The sequence below is a fragment of the Sciurus carolinensis genome, chromosome 1, assembly GCF_902686445.1.
Source record: "Sciurus carolinensis chromosome 1, mSciCar1.2, whole genome shotgun sequence".
NCBI lineage: Eukaryota > Metazoa > Chordata > Mammalia > Rodentia > Sciuridae > Sciurus > Sciurus carolinensis.
The window spans coordinates 147,616,318-147,631,665 of NC_062213.1; the positions used below are offsets into that span (position 1 = coordinate 147,616,318).

At 39.0% G+C, this 15,348-nt stretch overlaps 1 protein-coding gene across 2 annotated transcripts in view; it reads right to left on the reverse strand.

Moving 5' to 3' along the window:
* Nucleotides 1-9,316: 9,316 nt before the first annotated feature.
* The window catches only part of Tnni3k (TNNI3 interacting kinase), a 281,569-nt gene continuing 275,537 nt past the window's right edge, over nt 9,317-15,348 (reverse strand). For both annotated transcript variants that reach the window (XM_047555360.1, XM_047555349.1), the window contains 2 exons: nt 13,156-13,235; nt 9,317-9,866 (listed from right to left, as the gene is read on the reverse strand). In XM_047555360.1, the coding sequence (XP_047411316.1) occupies nt 9,790-9,866; nt 13,156-13,235 (157 nt within the window). In that variant the 3' untranslated portion in view covers nt 9,317-9,789. The remainder of the gene's footprint in view (nt 9,867-13,155; nt 13,236-15,348) is intronic.

Consider the following 15,348-nt stretch of genomic DNA (forward strand, 5'->3'; position numbering starts at 1 on the left):
TGCTCCTGTGCAGGGGCACAAGATGCCTAACTGCTGTGGCAGTACATTGATCTCAGGCACACAGCTCTTGGGCAGGAAGAAATTCTTTTGCTAGATAACCAGTGTTTCATCAGCTCCCTTCTCTGGTTCCTGCCCACCTTACAGTAACTTTGGAACCTAACATGGCACATATATAAAGATTGCTGACATAACTCTTTAGATCTGCATTTCCATCAGAGAACAGAGCTCCATCTGATCTCAGCTTAATCTTCAAAATCTGTGTTTATAACCCTTTATTTTCTAATACTCCTTTGCCACTCATTGAACTTGAGAATTTGGTCCTGCTGGTCATGGCAAAAGAGGAAAAATTAGCTTCAGGATTAGAACATTTTACCTAATATTTGTGAAAAGCCCCGCCTTACCTGAGATAAGGCTCTGCCTCACAACCCTACTGCACCTCAGAATGGCTCCAAAGTAAGCCAGACTTTAACTCATTTAAAGTTATGTTCAAAAGTTTGATGTTTGTTGTAAAGATTACTGTGTTTTCAAATGGGAACTCAGCCAAAATTCAAGATAGCTATTGCACAAACTGAATGTTTTACTGTTGGTGATTCCATTTTTTGTATTTTCCTTGTAAACTCTAATTGTTGCCTGATCAATATTTTGCAGAAGTACTGCTTCAAGAGCGAACACCATAAATTAACTTGGAATAGTAAGCCATCACCTATAGGGCAGATAATGTAAACCCCAATTAGATAAAAGGGGGTAAATAACTGTAAAGTCATAGACATTGAAGTTAAAGCCCAGTACTCTTGCTTTATGACTGGTGAGACTGACTTGCTTGATGGTTAAGATCAAACTTAGAGATTGAGATGCTGGTGCTGGTCAAGAAAAGTCCATATTTGGGTCTTGCCCTCAAAGTCAGCCTGAACCCAGGGAACAAGAGGACTTCTCTAAAGAGGTTTGCAACTCTGGGTCACACAACCTCCTGACCAAGGAGATTGATGAGGCCACTAGAGGAAAAGCCACTCAGTGCACCTGCTGCAGAGGAGGGTCAAGGAAAAAGGGAGACATCCCTGGTGCTTCCAAGGGGAGCTACCTCATCGAGGAGACCCTGCCTAACCAATGGCACTAATTGAGCTAAGAAGCTGCTCTTAAGTTCTCTATGAGTGACCCCTGTGGGAACTCAGCTGACTCTTTAACAGACAGGAAGAGATCACTTTGACCAGCTTGATCTTAAACACCTAGCAAAATAGTTAAAACCAAAATATAGCCATTCTTGGGCATTTAAAAGAAATAATACTTAAATGTAACTTAAGATGTACACTTGTGTTAGCCCAGTAGAATAAAGACTAAAAGCTACAAAAGAGATTCTTAGGCAAATGTGCCTGATAACTATCAAGAGAAACTGCCAGAGCCAGAAGTTTTAGTCAGTTTAAAGCCTACAGACACAGGTAGGCTTAATCTATGTTTGCTAGTAACAGAAGTATAGAGATCTCTACTAAATGTTGTGTTTACATTCCTGATAACCTGGACAATGTTAAAGTTCCCAAATAAAGGCCTTGTCCTCTCCAGCCTTTGCTATGCCTTGTTATGGGAACAACTTCTTAGTTCTTCCACCCCCCGGTGAGGAATTATTGACTTCTGTCATCTTTATGATATGCATTGGCAGGTTCCAGATTCTGCAACATTTATATTGTATCAATCTCATTTCAGTACTCATGTCTTTTTGTTCTTCTCTCATAGAAGCACCCATTCCCAGATGCCTTTACAACCTGCTCTTCCCCAACCGGATTTCTACCATGGACCCCTCAATTGACCCGATTTCTAAAAAGGGAACTCCAAACTGCTTGCCCCATGCTGCCCCCTTTCAGCTCGAAGAAGCCAGAGCGGTCATCGACCCCCTTTCCCTACAGCAAAGGAGTTCCTAAAATTAGAGGGGTGAATGAAGCCAGAATTGGGGACAGGCAGTTAGTGTAGAAATAGGGGATCAGTCAAATCAAGGAAATGAAGTCCATGAAAACCATCTGCCTCTGGAAGTCTGGAAGTTGAAGACTGCCCCTGGGAGAATGGACTTTTTACATCTCACCTGCAAAACCAGCCCCAGTCACTTAGGCGGGAAGGAGAGAGAAGGCTTCAGAAAGAACTGGAGAGCAGAATATTTTCTTATAAAAACAGAAACCGAGGAATGTAATGTATAAAGCTGCTCCCCCGCCTTTCCGTTGCAGCCATTTTCCCCACCTCCCAACTACTTGTCAATCTGTGAACATCCTAGCTAGCTATTGGTTCATCAGTCAGCTTGCAAGTATCCTTCTCCGTTATTGGTACCGTTAGCCCAGCGGAATTCAACCGCCATCTTTCCCTTCTTGCTTTTCTCTCCTACACACTTGCTTTTCTTCCTCCTCGCTTTCCACTCTCTCTAGCATGCGCCCTTTCTCTTTCCTTTCTCTTTTCCTCTAATTTTCTCTCTTAGCCTGCAGGGAGACACTCTGTTTGCTTAATAAATTCCTTTATGTGATTTCCCGTGTCCGGCGTGGTTTCCGTGGGATTCCTTACAGTATATATACACAATAGACTGTTACTCAGCCATAAAGAAGAATAAAATTATGGCATTTGCAGGTAAATGGATGCAGTTGGAGAATATCATGCTAAGTGAGATAAGCCAATTCCAAAAAACAAAGGTCGAATGATCTCTCTGATAAGCCGAGGATGATACATAATGGGGGGTGGGAGGGAGACAAGAATGGAGGAAGGATGGATTGTATAGAGGAAAAAGAGTGGTGCGGAGGTCATGGGAGGGAAGGAAAAATAACAGAATGAGACAAACATAATTACCCTATGTACATGTATGATTACACAAATGGTACAACTCTACCTCATGTACAACCAGAGAAAAAATGGCTGTACCCATTTGTGTACAATGAATCAAAATAAATAAATTTTAAAAAATTAAAAATAAAAATCAAGGTGGATACTACAAAAAAAAAAAAAAAAAAAACCTGCCCCACCTAACATGAAGAAGAAATTGAATATCTAATTAGCGAACACTACAGAAGACAGAATCCAGTTCTGGTGAACATGAAACAACATTAAATGTGGAAGCAGCGTTTTTTTCTTTTGTCATTCTCTGCTTGAAGATGACCCACTCTCTCTATTTTGAGAGTGCTTTTTGCTTAAGCCTTATTTTACTTTTGCTTTAATAAGTTTTCTTGTTTGACTTTTCATGTCTGACTTTAGATTTCTTTTCATTGGAACACAAGAACTGAGGTTTGGAAGTTCAACTCCCCACTCTCCTGTGATACTTGGAGACATTAGTAATTAGTTGCTTAATTTAAATGCATTATAAATTTGGTTATATGGTATCCAGAGAAAACTGTGCTTTCCAGTTACCTTCATATTCTTTTTGTTGTATAGCCTTATGTTACAAACACTTATATTTCTCAAACCATAATATTTTCATTAGCATCCAGAAAACAAATGATTAGCCCTTGGTGCTTGGTTGAGTCCTCTCTCTGTTATGTCATATCAAGCATGACTAACTGTTATGGAATGTTTATCAAATGCCTGGCTCTGTGCTAATAATTCACTTATGCTGTTTCATTTAATCTTCTCTAGGAGATAAGAATCATAATCTCCATTTTGCAGATGGGGAATCTGAATATCAGAGGGACTAAGTAAATTTCCCAGGGTCACACAGTGACTGGGTGAGAGGAGGTTGGCCAGACATTTTTCCCAGTATAACTCTAAAGTTGATGGAGTTGATTATCCATTGTGCTAATGCTTTGTAACTGTGGTCCCAGGACCAGGAGCATCAGCAACTTCTGGAAACTTGTTAGTAATGCACATTCTTATGCCTTTCTCCATAACTTCTGATTCAGACCTCTGGGTGGGCTAACCAACTTGTGTTTTAATAAACCCTTCAGCTATTCTGGGGCTGAGGTTTAAGAACTGCTCTGTTCTATTTTGTCTCGTACAGTCTCATACCTCATATAGGATAAACCTATATAATTTAGGGTCCCTATCATTTTTATTATGTCCATCTCAAGGTATCCCAGATATTGACACTAATTCTTTTTACATGCACTAACTTGAGCTTCAGGAAAGTAAAAAGCAAAAACCCTTTAAAAAGAACCTTGTTATTCTTCATTCGGTGTTAAGCTGACCATGGATTATTATGAGTAAAAACTGAAGGAAAAACCGATATTCAGATTATTTTTATTGCATTTTTTGTGGTCTTATTTCAATCTTACCCTTTCTGGATTAGTTGAGACAAAAGAAGAGAAGGAGGTTGGTGACATTAGTGAGCCTAAAACCTCCTTTAAAGATGGTGATGGTGCCTCTCTTCCACATATGAGCCCATTGCTTAAAAGACAGATACTTGAGATAATGTTCCTTTAATCCCACTAATTACACATAAAACTATGCTGGGAGAGCATTAGAGATGTGTCCTCATCAGCAGGGTCCAGCACCCGTGGCAGTATTTTAATTCAGAAGTCTAATTTAATTAGCACCCTGCCACTGTGTCGGCTGCTGTGCTGCTTTGGATCTCTGGCCCAGGGAGAAATGTGCAACCCCTGCTCTTTTTATTTCTAGTTAGCCTCATAAAAGGTAGGGTGTCCAAGGAGAAAGAGAGGAACTTTGCTTCTCCATCATGTTTTGCATACAGTGCTAATTGAGCTGGCAGTCTTGAACCATAGTTTGTTATTGCTACAGCTGAGTTTTGAGCTGATACCCGATGAAGGGATTGCGAATGTCAAATGGCTCATCTTTGCCATGTGGCTCTTGGAATATGGAAGGGAAATGATCAGGGGGAGCTCTTCAGTCTGCATGCTTGAGTAACTGCAAGCAGCACAAAACTAGGAAGAAATAAGGTATTCAAATCCTACTGGTAAAGCCTACACCATCTCTCCTCACTCTCCCCACCCAGAGCGCTAATGAGGAAAGCAGAATGTGAAACTCCTTGGCTTCCCTAATTGCTGTGCTTTGCCCTCATAACTTTTTTTGTTTCTGCTTATCACAGTGAGAGTCTTGTTTCTGTCAATCATTTCTGGTTCCTTCTGCCTAGAAAATAACAATGCATGTTTTTCGAGCCTTGAGATTATTCCAGCCCCTTCTCTTTCATAATTATAACAGAGAAAATAATTATTTTTTGGCTTTACTTTATAATATTGAACCATAGCAATTAGGGAAGGTTTGTTTTTCTAGTTCCTGAAAATTCTGTGATAGTTCCCAAATTTTCCTCAGGTCTATAGAACTGCAGATATGCTTGCTTTTACAATTCTGAATTGTGGTTATGTGCTGTTTTGTTTTAACATTTTCTCCATCATGGTGGAGGCAGTATTGTGTAGTGAGCAAATCATGGACAGTAGTGCAAGACAAAATTAGCTTTGAAATCTGGCTCTATTTTATGCTAGCTTGGATTTGTTACTCTGCATCTCTAGGCATGCATTCTCCACTAAAAAATTAAATTTAAAGAATTTCTCCTTTCCAGGATTATGCAGAAAATTAAGTCAAATAGTACATTTTAAATAATCAAAAACTGTTTCTACCATGCAGCAGGTGCTCAATAAATGTGTTTTCTATTTTTACTTAGCTTCCCTCTTGCTTGGGAGAATTCTTTCTAGTTCTTACATTTGGCTGAAGGAATTTGATTTCTCTTCTGATTTTATTTCAGGTATAAAATCAGACATTGCTACCTAAGGGCTGCTAGATCGTGGCTCAATTTGCCTCAGAGATGTAAGTGTGGCAGCTTACTGCTTGTGGAGATGGAGTTTTTAGGGATACTGATAGTTGTTTCTACAAGGGGAAGAAAATCTCCACCTTTTTCATGTCCTTCTTTTACAGTACAGCTCATTGGATGCATGTTGATATAACAGTGACAACAAACAACAGTGTCTGCTATTATGCAGCAGTTACTATATTACACACTTTATATCATTTGAAATCTTCATAGCAACTCTACATGATAAAATTATATTATCATTATTTTACAGATAATAACTTGTAGCTTAGAGAGGTTAAATGTCTTGTGGAAGGTCACACAACTACTATGCAAGGTTGGAATGACTCCATAACCAATGCTTATTGTTTAAGACAGGGAAGGAAGGAAGGAGAAGGAGGGAAGAAGGGAGGGAAGGAGGAAGAAGTTTAGAGAGAGAGAGAGAGAGAAATCAGACCCTTCATTTTAGATGGATTGTTTGGCATTAACCTTTTCTTCTACCATAAGCATCCACTTTTTCTCTTTCCTAAGGAAATGTCAGTTTTAGAAATAATTTAAACTAAATAATCATGCTGTTGGAATAACTCTTTCCTGGTGCTGCTGTAATTTGGCTTACAATTATAGCTAATTGAACATCTTCGGAGTTACTGCAGTGCTGCATGTACGTGGGAAAAAATTAATGTGCTAAGCATGCAGAAACATGATCTTAGAAATTCATTTTTACCAGCAGAAAAAGAAAGCAATTAGTGAGACATTTTTCAGTGAGGAGGCTGAAAAACAAAATGAAAAAAAAAAAAAAAAAAAAAATCCCCGAAACTAAAAATCCCATCATCGTGAGACAAGCCCTAAGATGATCCCTGGGCCCCATTGAAGATGTAGTAATGAAAATGGTTTAGTGAGCTACAGGTTGGCATCTGTGAAAAGGTTCCCCTTCCCAGGAATCAAGACACATTAGTCTCATTATTTGCAGATACTTGACAAGACAAGAGCCAGAGGGAAGCAGCAACAGAAGGAAATGCAGTGTGGAGAGAGGAGGTGGCTAATTAGAGGAAACAAAGAAAAGGGAGCTTGACAAATCTGTTCTAGAAAATCCCCTTTCTAAAACAAAAGGAGCATTTCAGAAGCAAACAGTCTTCCCTCTGCATAGGACCTCTTCCACTGGGAACTGGTGAGGACTCCTGGGGTGGGGGTGTCACCCCAGTACTGTCCATGGTCCTGATTACATAAATGTTTGGCATAGAATTATATAAGTTGTGATTCTTTTAGTTTAAATCATCTCTCTGTATTTCTCCACTCCCACCCCAGCTTTTAAGGTATTCCTTTTAATTCAGCTCATTAAAGGATTAAGCCCCAAACTGGCTTAGGCTAGGCACTGGCTCATTCCCTAGAGTAGCCAGAGCAAAGCGACAGAAGGGGAGCTATGGAGACAGGTGTTCTTTAACCAGCTTCCTTTTCTCCTTCTGTGCCTTTGCCAGAGGGTTTAGGCCTGAGCAGTCACCTCAGGTTCCTTGACTCTGCTTATTATAAAGCCCTTCGGGAACTTGCTTGGTGGGATAGAGTACCTGTGACTCCGGAATAATTGGGTAGGGAAATGAAAAGGCTGGAGGCTTAAAAGGGATAAATCTAGTTGGAAGTATGAAGGTTTTAATTTCTATCTCTGGACCTGCACTGGGCTATCCACAAACTAATCAGAGCATGTGGGAACTGGCAACTTTGCAACCAAAGGTCATAAGAAGAGGCTTAAAGGAATTTTAGAGGTGGAGTTGCTGTCCTCCTGATAGGTATTGCCCTCTATACACGAAATTTCTAATTGGCAGGAGGAAAGGAGAGAGAAGCTTAAACAGACATCCAAGGGGCAAGCAGCACTTAAACCACCCAATTTCTTTTTTTATAAGTCCACATACTTCAGGAGGAGGAGAAAGCAGATATGCCTAAATGCAACTGGTCAGAGGCAGGCTCTATATTCCTTAGTTGTCCTCTCTGACTTTAGAGCAGAGGTTCCCAACCAGGGGCAATTTCATCCTTCAGGACACATTTAGAAATGTCTGGAGACATAGTTGATTGTCATGATTTGTGGAGGGGTATATTAGTTCAGGTTTTCTGGAGGAACAGAACCAATAGTATAGAGATAGATAGATAGATAGATAGATAGACAGACAGATAGATAGATAGTTGTCTCTTGGTATCCAGAGGGCATTGGTTCCAGAATTCCTGTAGATACCCATACCCATGGATACTAAAGTCCCTTATAGTAAATGGCATGGTACTTGCATGTAACTTATGCATATTCTCTGGTATACTTCAAATTATCTCTAGATTATTGATAATATCTAAACCAATGTAAACTCTGTGCAAATAGTTGTTATGCTCTATCTTTTAAGGAATAATAATAATAATAATAATAATGAAGAGTCTGCACCTGTTAGCATAGATGCATTTTTTTTCAGATATTTTTAATCTGTAGTCAAATCCTCCATTGTGGAACCCATGGACACAGAGGACCAGCTGTACATATGTACATATGTATGTGTATATCTGAATGTATGTATATATGTATATATACGCATGTGTGTGTGTATATCTTGTATAGTATTAGCTCCTATAATCATGGTGACTGAGAAGTCCCATGATCTGCTATCTGAAAGCAAGAAATCCTGCACAGCTTGCTAGAGCAGTTCAAAGGTTTGAGAACTGGAAAGTCAGTGACATAGATTCCAGTCTGAATCTAAGAGTGTTGAGAATCAGGAGTGTTGAGGGCAGGAGAAGATTAGTGTTCCAGCTCAAGCAGTCAGTCAGCGAGTGAGGGAATCCTCCTTCTTGCTCAATGTAGGTCCTCAGTCGATTGGAGCATGCCAACTCACATTGAAGAGGGAAGTACACCTTAATCAGTGTACCAGTTCAAATGCTATTCTCACCTGGGAATATCTGCATGGACACATGCAGAATAATGTTTAACCAGGTATCTGGGCATCCCACAATTCAGTCAAATTGACAAGTAAAATTACTTATCACAGGAGGTGGTGTTGGCCAGGAAGTTGTTAAACATTCTACAATGCCCAGGTCAGCTTCCAACGACAAATAATTATCCTGTCCAAAATGTCACTAAGTGCCAAGGTCGAGAAGCCTTGACTTAGAGGATGCCAAATCTTCCTTTTCTAATTTTATTTATCTTGCTGAGGTCAAAAGCAGTAATTATCACTAAATTTTCATTGTTTCCTGCTTTTTTTTCTCAAGTCTGTCTTTCAGTGGCAAAACTCTTTTTCATCTAGTGGAACCATTCCTGTCTTCCTGTCTGAAACCAGCATGAATGGCAGATTTCTCATTTCTTAAAGGCAGCAGACAACTTAAGTCTGTGCCAGATTCTGATATAAATGGGAGCTTTGTATCAGTGGACTGGTTTCATAACTGGGCAGACAGCATTTAGGACATCTTGGTACTAATAGCAACAGGTTGCCTAACTAGTCTATTGAGGACTGGGTTTGACATGAAAAGAGGGTAAACATCTAAGTACTCTGTTTCTGGAAGTTCTTTGATGTGAAGGTGATTATTGCTCTTTACTAATATGTCTGAAAGAAGACATATGCAGTGGAAGTCTTGTAATAAAAATACACTTCTGAATCAATTTTCTATGCCACCAAAGAATCTTTAATAATGGAACTGAACACCAGAAACAGCATGGTGAGATAAGAAAATGACCAATAATCTAAGAAATCAAACCCAGGCCTCTCAAACACATGTGTACATAACTCTATCAAGGAAAACATAATTATTAATAATAATTATTAATAATAATTAAGTGTCCACCACAGACTTAGGCCCCATTTCCAAGTTATAAGATAAATTGGTTTTTTTACTTACAAAATTAAAAACAATTCTTCATATACATACTGTCTTGGTTCTTTTACGTTTCATTCTTTAACCACAAACCCAAAAACCAACTCATGGTGGGGACGAAGTAGGACTAGGATAAATAAGTCAACTGAAGGAGACCTTAGACAGTGAAGTATTATAATTGGGAGTAAGTCTGCCATGGTTCGAATCATTGCTGTCAGTATGGGGGAAAACTCCTCGTAGGTATATGCCAAATGCTGTCAGTTGCTGTCCTCAAAGCTGCCACTGTTCTGGCAAGAATGAAAATGCATCCGGCTCATGGGATCAGACACATAGCCTGCATCAGAAAAGAAGTTCAGTCATTACTTCTTGACCTTCCAGTACTCTCCCTATTTTTCTTAACCAGCCTGACTCAATGCAACACAGTGGCCAGGCAGTTTTCCTGGATCTTGTGAACTGTCTGACCCAGAGATGCTCGTGAGTGGCTATAAAACAATACTGAAACTTAAAATGAAAACAGAGAGCTGACATCAGATGAACATAAATGATAGATGTCTGATCTCGAGCTATGCTGTCCAGGTGGCATTTGGGGTTTGGAGTAAAACAGGGGACAGATCAGGAAGGTGGTATATCTTGAGGTTATGAGCACAGGCTTTCATGTCAGGCAAATCTGTGGGCTCTGTGACTTTTGTGAACTTAATCTTTTCAAGCCTCAGTGTCTTCATCTGTAAATGGGAGAAATAATATCACTGACTTATAAGTTGGAAATGTGCATAAGGCAATCATCAGTGACACCAATGAATACCAAACCAATGATGGCCAAAAAGGGGAGGTAAGAATAGTAGTTAGAGAAAAAGAAAAGAGCCTTTCTCTGCAGTAGGGTAGCTCTATTTTACTTTTTTATGTATTTATTAATCTTCTTGATAGCTTGAGTTTTAAATCTACATCAATGCCTAGGTCTCAATACCAGTGGCAAATGATGACTTTAAGCAATAACATGGGTAGTCAAGGAAATGGGCCTAGTGGCTTAATTTTTAGGTCACTGTCTAAGAGAATAGAGAATCATGTGCCGGGAAGCTATTGCCTTCTGTTCTGAAGTAAGGAAATCATTCATTGATTCTGTGAAAATGGGCACATTCGTTAGTAGTTACTACTGCTTTGGTCCTCTTTGATAGCTGAGGTTTCAGTACCAACCCAACCATCTACATTTTCACTAAACCACCTAGAAATATGCAGTTGGATAGGCATATTTATTTTCATAACAAAGGTCTCTGTCAAAATCCCTTAGGCAACACATAAACTCTCCTCAGAGGAAATACTGCTGATGCTGATGCTTCTGTTGACTCACCCTCTCATGGGACAGACCAGGTCAGATATGAGGAAGGTTGTGGTGTGGTGTGATGAGATGAGGGCAAGCTGATACACATCATTGAATTTTAACTCTGGGTGGATTAAACCAAAATCTATATCCCAGAGCACAAATATTGTCCCAACCTGAAAATGTGATTTCATTCCAGGCATAGATTGATGCTTTAATAAGCTGGTAATCCTTTTATTACTGTAATCAACCTTCAATGTGCCACGTGTGGTTTTATTAACCTGTGATGTTTCAATGTCTCTTGCCCCACAGGACTCCAGTGAAAATATGATTGCGAACATACGTCCCACCAATATGGGTGGGTTCTCCTTCAGGATGGCTAACACAATCAGTGATCACCAAGGCTGGCATTTATTATTGATGTCATTATTGCCAGAGTGTAAAGGCAGACATGTTGACCTGGACAGCCACTTGGCTTAAGAGGGATGCAACTAGACCAGGGGCTTTAGGAAAAGATTGAACCATCTCCACATAAAATAGTTGTGCCATTTAATTTGATATTTATTCTCAAGAGAGAGAGAAAAAAAAAGAAACAGCTCAAGAAGTTGCTGTTAGACCACATTTGATATATGAAATGAAAATGAAGTACAAGAAAGGATTCTTTCTTGTATGATGTGATATTTCCAGTGAGAGATATTAAATATATCATCTTTGTCGGTAGGTACCCTCACCTCGATCAAATATCATAATGTTGTTTTCCTACTCCTGGTACATGTATGAACAGGAAAAACCAACTTTTGCATTATTAAATCCCTTTTGTCTTCTCCATCTTGGGGAATTGTTATAGTTCTATTACTATAAGAAGCGGATCTCTAAGTTAAAGAGGTGCTTCATCTTGAAACTCTACCATCAAAGGAAAGACTTCTGGTCAAAGCACATATTTCGAAGAATGCCTTGTACTTTGTGCTTGTGAAGTCACATCTGTGGGATTTGAGGAAATGACATTACGTCTATTAAAAAATGCAATGTTGTGACATTTGGAGCACATTTTCCCCTCAAAAAGATCTTTTGCTGGATTGTGCAATTATGTTGTAAAGAGGACAATTAAAAAGCACTCAGTTGTTGGAATCCCAGCTTCTCAGGAGACTGAGACAGAAAATCACAAGTTCTAGGCCAGGCTGGGCAACTCAGCAAGACCCTGTCTCAAAATAAAAATTTAAATAAAAGGTAGGGATGTAGTTCAGTGGTACAGCGTCCTCGAGTTTAATCTGCAGTAAATAAAAATAAAGAAATGAATAAATAAATAAATACTTAAAAAAAAGCATTCGGCTGTATTCCACACATGTATTGGGAGTGAGAAGCACAACATTTCCTTCCTTTATCTACCCAGGTAGTGTGTCTGTACCTATCTAGAACAAAGTTTCTCCTTTGTTTCTTAAATGCTTTCTAATGCCTCAGGTACTGACACTGCAGTTAAGGTGTGTTGGGGAGTATCCCAAAACCCCTATCTGCCATCTCTGCCAGAGAAACAGGCACACATCACCCAGAGTATTCTTTCTTAAATGCAACTCTTGTCTTATTTTGATCTCTTTAGTTGACATTTTTTTCAGTCCTTCTTGTAGTTGAAGTGAGTTGCCAAAAACAAAGGGGCTCATTGTGCCAAAATTCCTATTGAATATATAGCCTCGTAGGCTCTAAGGTTGGAGAAAGGACATTACGGCCCTCATACATTAATATGGCAGCAGATGATAAGGGAGATTGTGCATCCTCTGGTTTCCAAAAGCCTGAATAGCACTTTATTAATGATTTCTGAGACCTGTATTAATCCATTCTGCAGTAGAACTGTGTGAAATGGAGTCTATCGACTCTCTCTGCCTCCTCTGTGGCTGTTTGAGGGAATGGTTGGATTTACAGGTCACCACTGGGTGGATGGTTCGTGGGAGGAACTTTCCTGGGGTATAATGTAATTGTGAAAACTCATCCCTGTTTTTTTCTTCTCCTTCCTATACACCTATGTATGATGTGGGGCTTTGAGACCAGGGACCTGATAAGATGATGATGAAGTGTTTGAAAAGTCTTGAGAGGTCAGAGGTTATTTTGATTTTCAAAGATGTGTATTGTTATTAAGCTTAAATGTTAACTGCAGAATTATAAAAAACTTAAAGATCGCAGTTAGAATTTTATAAGATTTTAAAACATCTTTCATTTCTGGATATTACAAAATGCAATGTTTTCTTATCATGAAACAAGTAGATACGCTTGTCCTCGGGTAGTTTCCTCAGTAAGCCTAGAGAGGTTGTCCACTTACCGTACTTGTCAATGGGTGAGTACTGCAGACTTCTTTTCACCTCCTCCAAAGATAGGCCTTGAGAGGAACTTGGTCCAGCACTGGAAAATTAGAGAAAGAGCTTCATGCTCTGCTGACTTGCTAATAAAATTTCCAAAAAACAGAATTTATTCACTTAGCATAGACCCCAGAGACATGACAGAGTGGCACAAATGTGTTTTTATCTTATAAGTGTCTAGTTGGGAAGGAGTTTAGAATTATTTGAAGTAATTCAGATCTAGGTGTGGATCTTGTCTTCCACATAGGTTATAAGTCTTGGTAGTCTAACCTTTGCTGAGTCCCAGTTTATTTACCTGTACAATAGAAAGAAAATATAATTTCTAGCTTGTCTTACTGATTCAATACAAATAAAAAGGAATGTTGGATCTAAATCTGGATTAATATGCTTACAATACTTACTTGAGAGGAACTATCATTTCAATAATAATTAACATAAAGGAAACACATTCCAAGAAGCATTATCATTATTACATTGCTGTTATTATAATGACAATTATCATACAGTGATAATATTTACTACAAGTGTCTGAAGCATTTATATATAATCATATCATTTAATCCTTATCACTGTCTTATCACTATATTATTTCTCTCAATTTACCAATAAAAAAAAAAAAAAACACTGGAGACTGAAACACTTAAGTAACTGGTTACAGGGATTTGGTAAATGGCTCATCTCAGAGTCAAACCCAAGACTTTTCAGTTGCAAAGTCTATGTACTTATCCATTATTTGAATATGTATTTCTTCCTGCTCTACATTGATCCTCCTCTTTTACCAATTTATTGTTTGAGTCATTTCCTTCCTAGTTCATCAGATTTAAAAACTTGAAAGTATCAAAACCCTCACTCTAATATCTAGTCACATCAATCAGTTAATTTCCTATCTGTAGCCTCTCTTGCTGCCATTCATCCTTTGCCCTCTTCAAAGTAGTTATCCCCATTGACCCCACACCTGCCCTCACTGTGTCCATAGAAGAACTCAATATCCCCAACCTCCAAGCCAGTTCTCTCCATTTCAGTTACTGACACCACATCATGCAGTTACTTAAGACAAAATTCTTGGACTCATCCTTTGTGCCTTCCTTTTTCTCATATCTCTTACTCAACTGAAGTCCTTGAAACTCTGACTCCAAAACAATCCTACTCCATTCATGGTGTTCCTCCTTCAAGATCTGGGCCACATCATTTCTTTCTTGTCTAGAACTCTGCAATATATCTCCTAATTGATCTCCCTGCTTTCACTTTTTTTCTATCTCTGTATGTTTTTTAGAGTGATCTTTTCAAAATGTAAAATGGGTTAAGTCATTACCTACTTAAAACTTGGCTTCCACTTCATTTGGAATAAAATGCAAATGGTTTTTGCCCCCACGACAAGGTCCTGACCCTGCCAACCTCTCCAACCTCAACCTGTGCCTTTCTCCCTGTTTTTTTACTAAGTACTTCTTTCTGGAATACTCTCTGTCCCTGGAGCCCTTCAAGCTCTTTCCCAACTCAGAGCCTTTGCATTTGTTAAATCTGCCTGGAACGTTTTTCTTAATGAAACCCAATGACATTCTGCTGAACCCTTGACCTGCCTTTACCCATGACTGACTCTTCTGTTATTCAGGCCTCAATTCAAATGACATTTTCTCAGTGAGGCCTTCCTTGTCCACTCTTACACAGTGGTCACTCCTCTGCCCATGGTTATTTTGTATCATATCATATTATTCTACTTTTTTCCTTTCATATCTCATGAAATTATCATTTATTTATCTGTTTACTTACACATTATTCATACTTCTCTACACGACAAGTGGGGCCCTATCTCTCTTATTCTCTTTTTACCTCTGTCACTGACTACGGTGCTGCTTGGCATACAGGAGAAACACAATAAATAGTTTCCAAGAATTGATTAATTAATAGATTCCTAATGTTGTGCATCCCCCATCAGTCAGTTCTCTCTTCTACAAGGTATTATAGTAAGAAAAATCTAACCACAGCATTCCCCTGCATCCGCTGCAATTCCTCAGGCCAATGTTCCAAACTCTCTGCCATCCTCTGCTACTGTGTTCTCCAGGTGTCTCATATTCTATAATTCCTCAATACCTTTCCCCCCTAAGTTTAGGCCACGCTAATCAACTTTGGATTTTCTAGACATTCCTGAATGTTCTCTT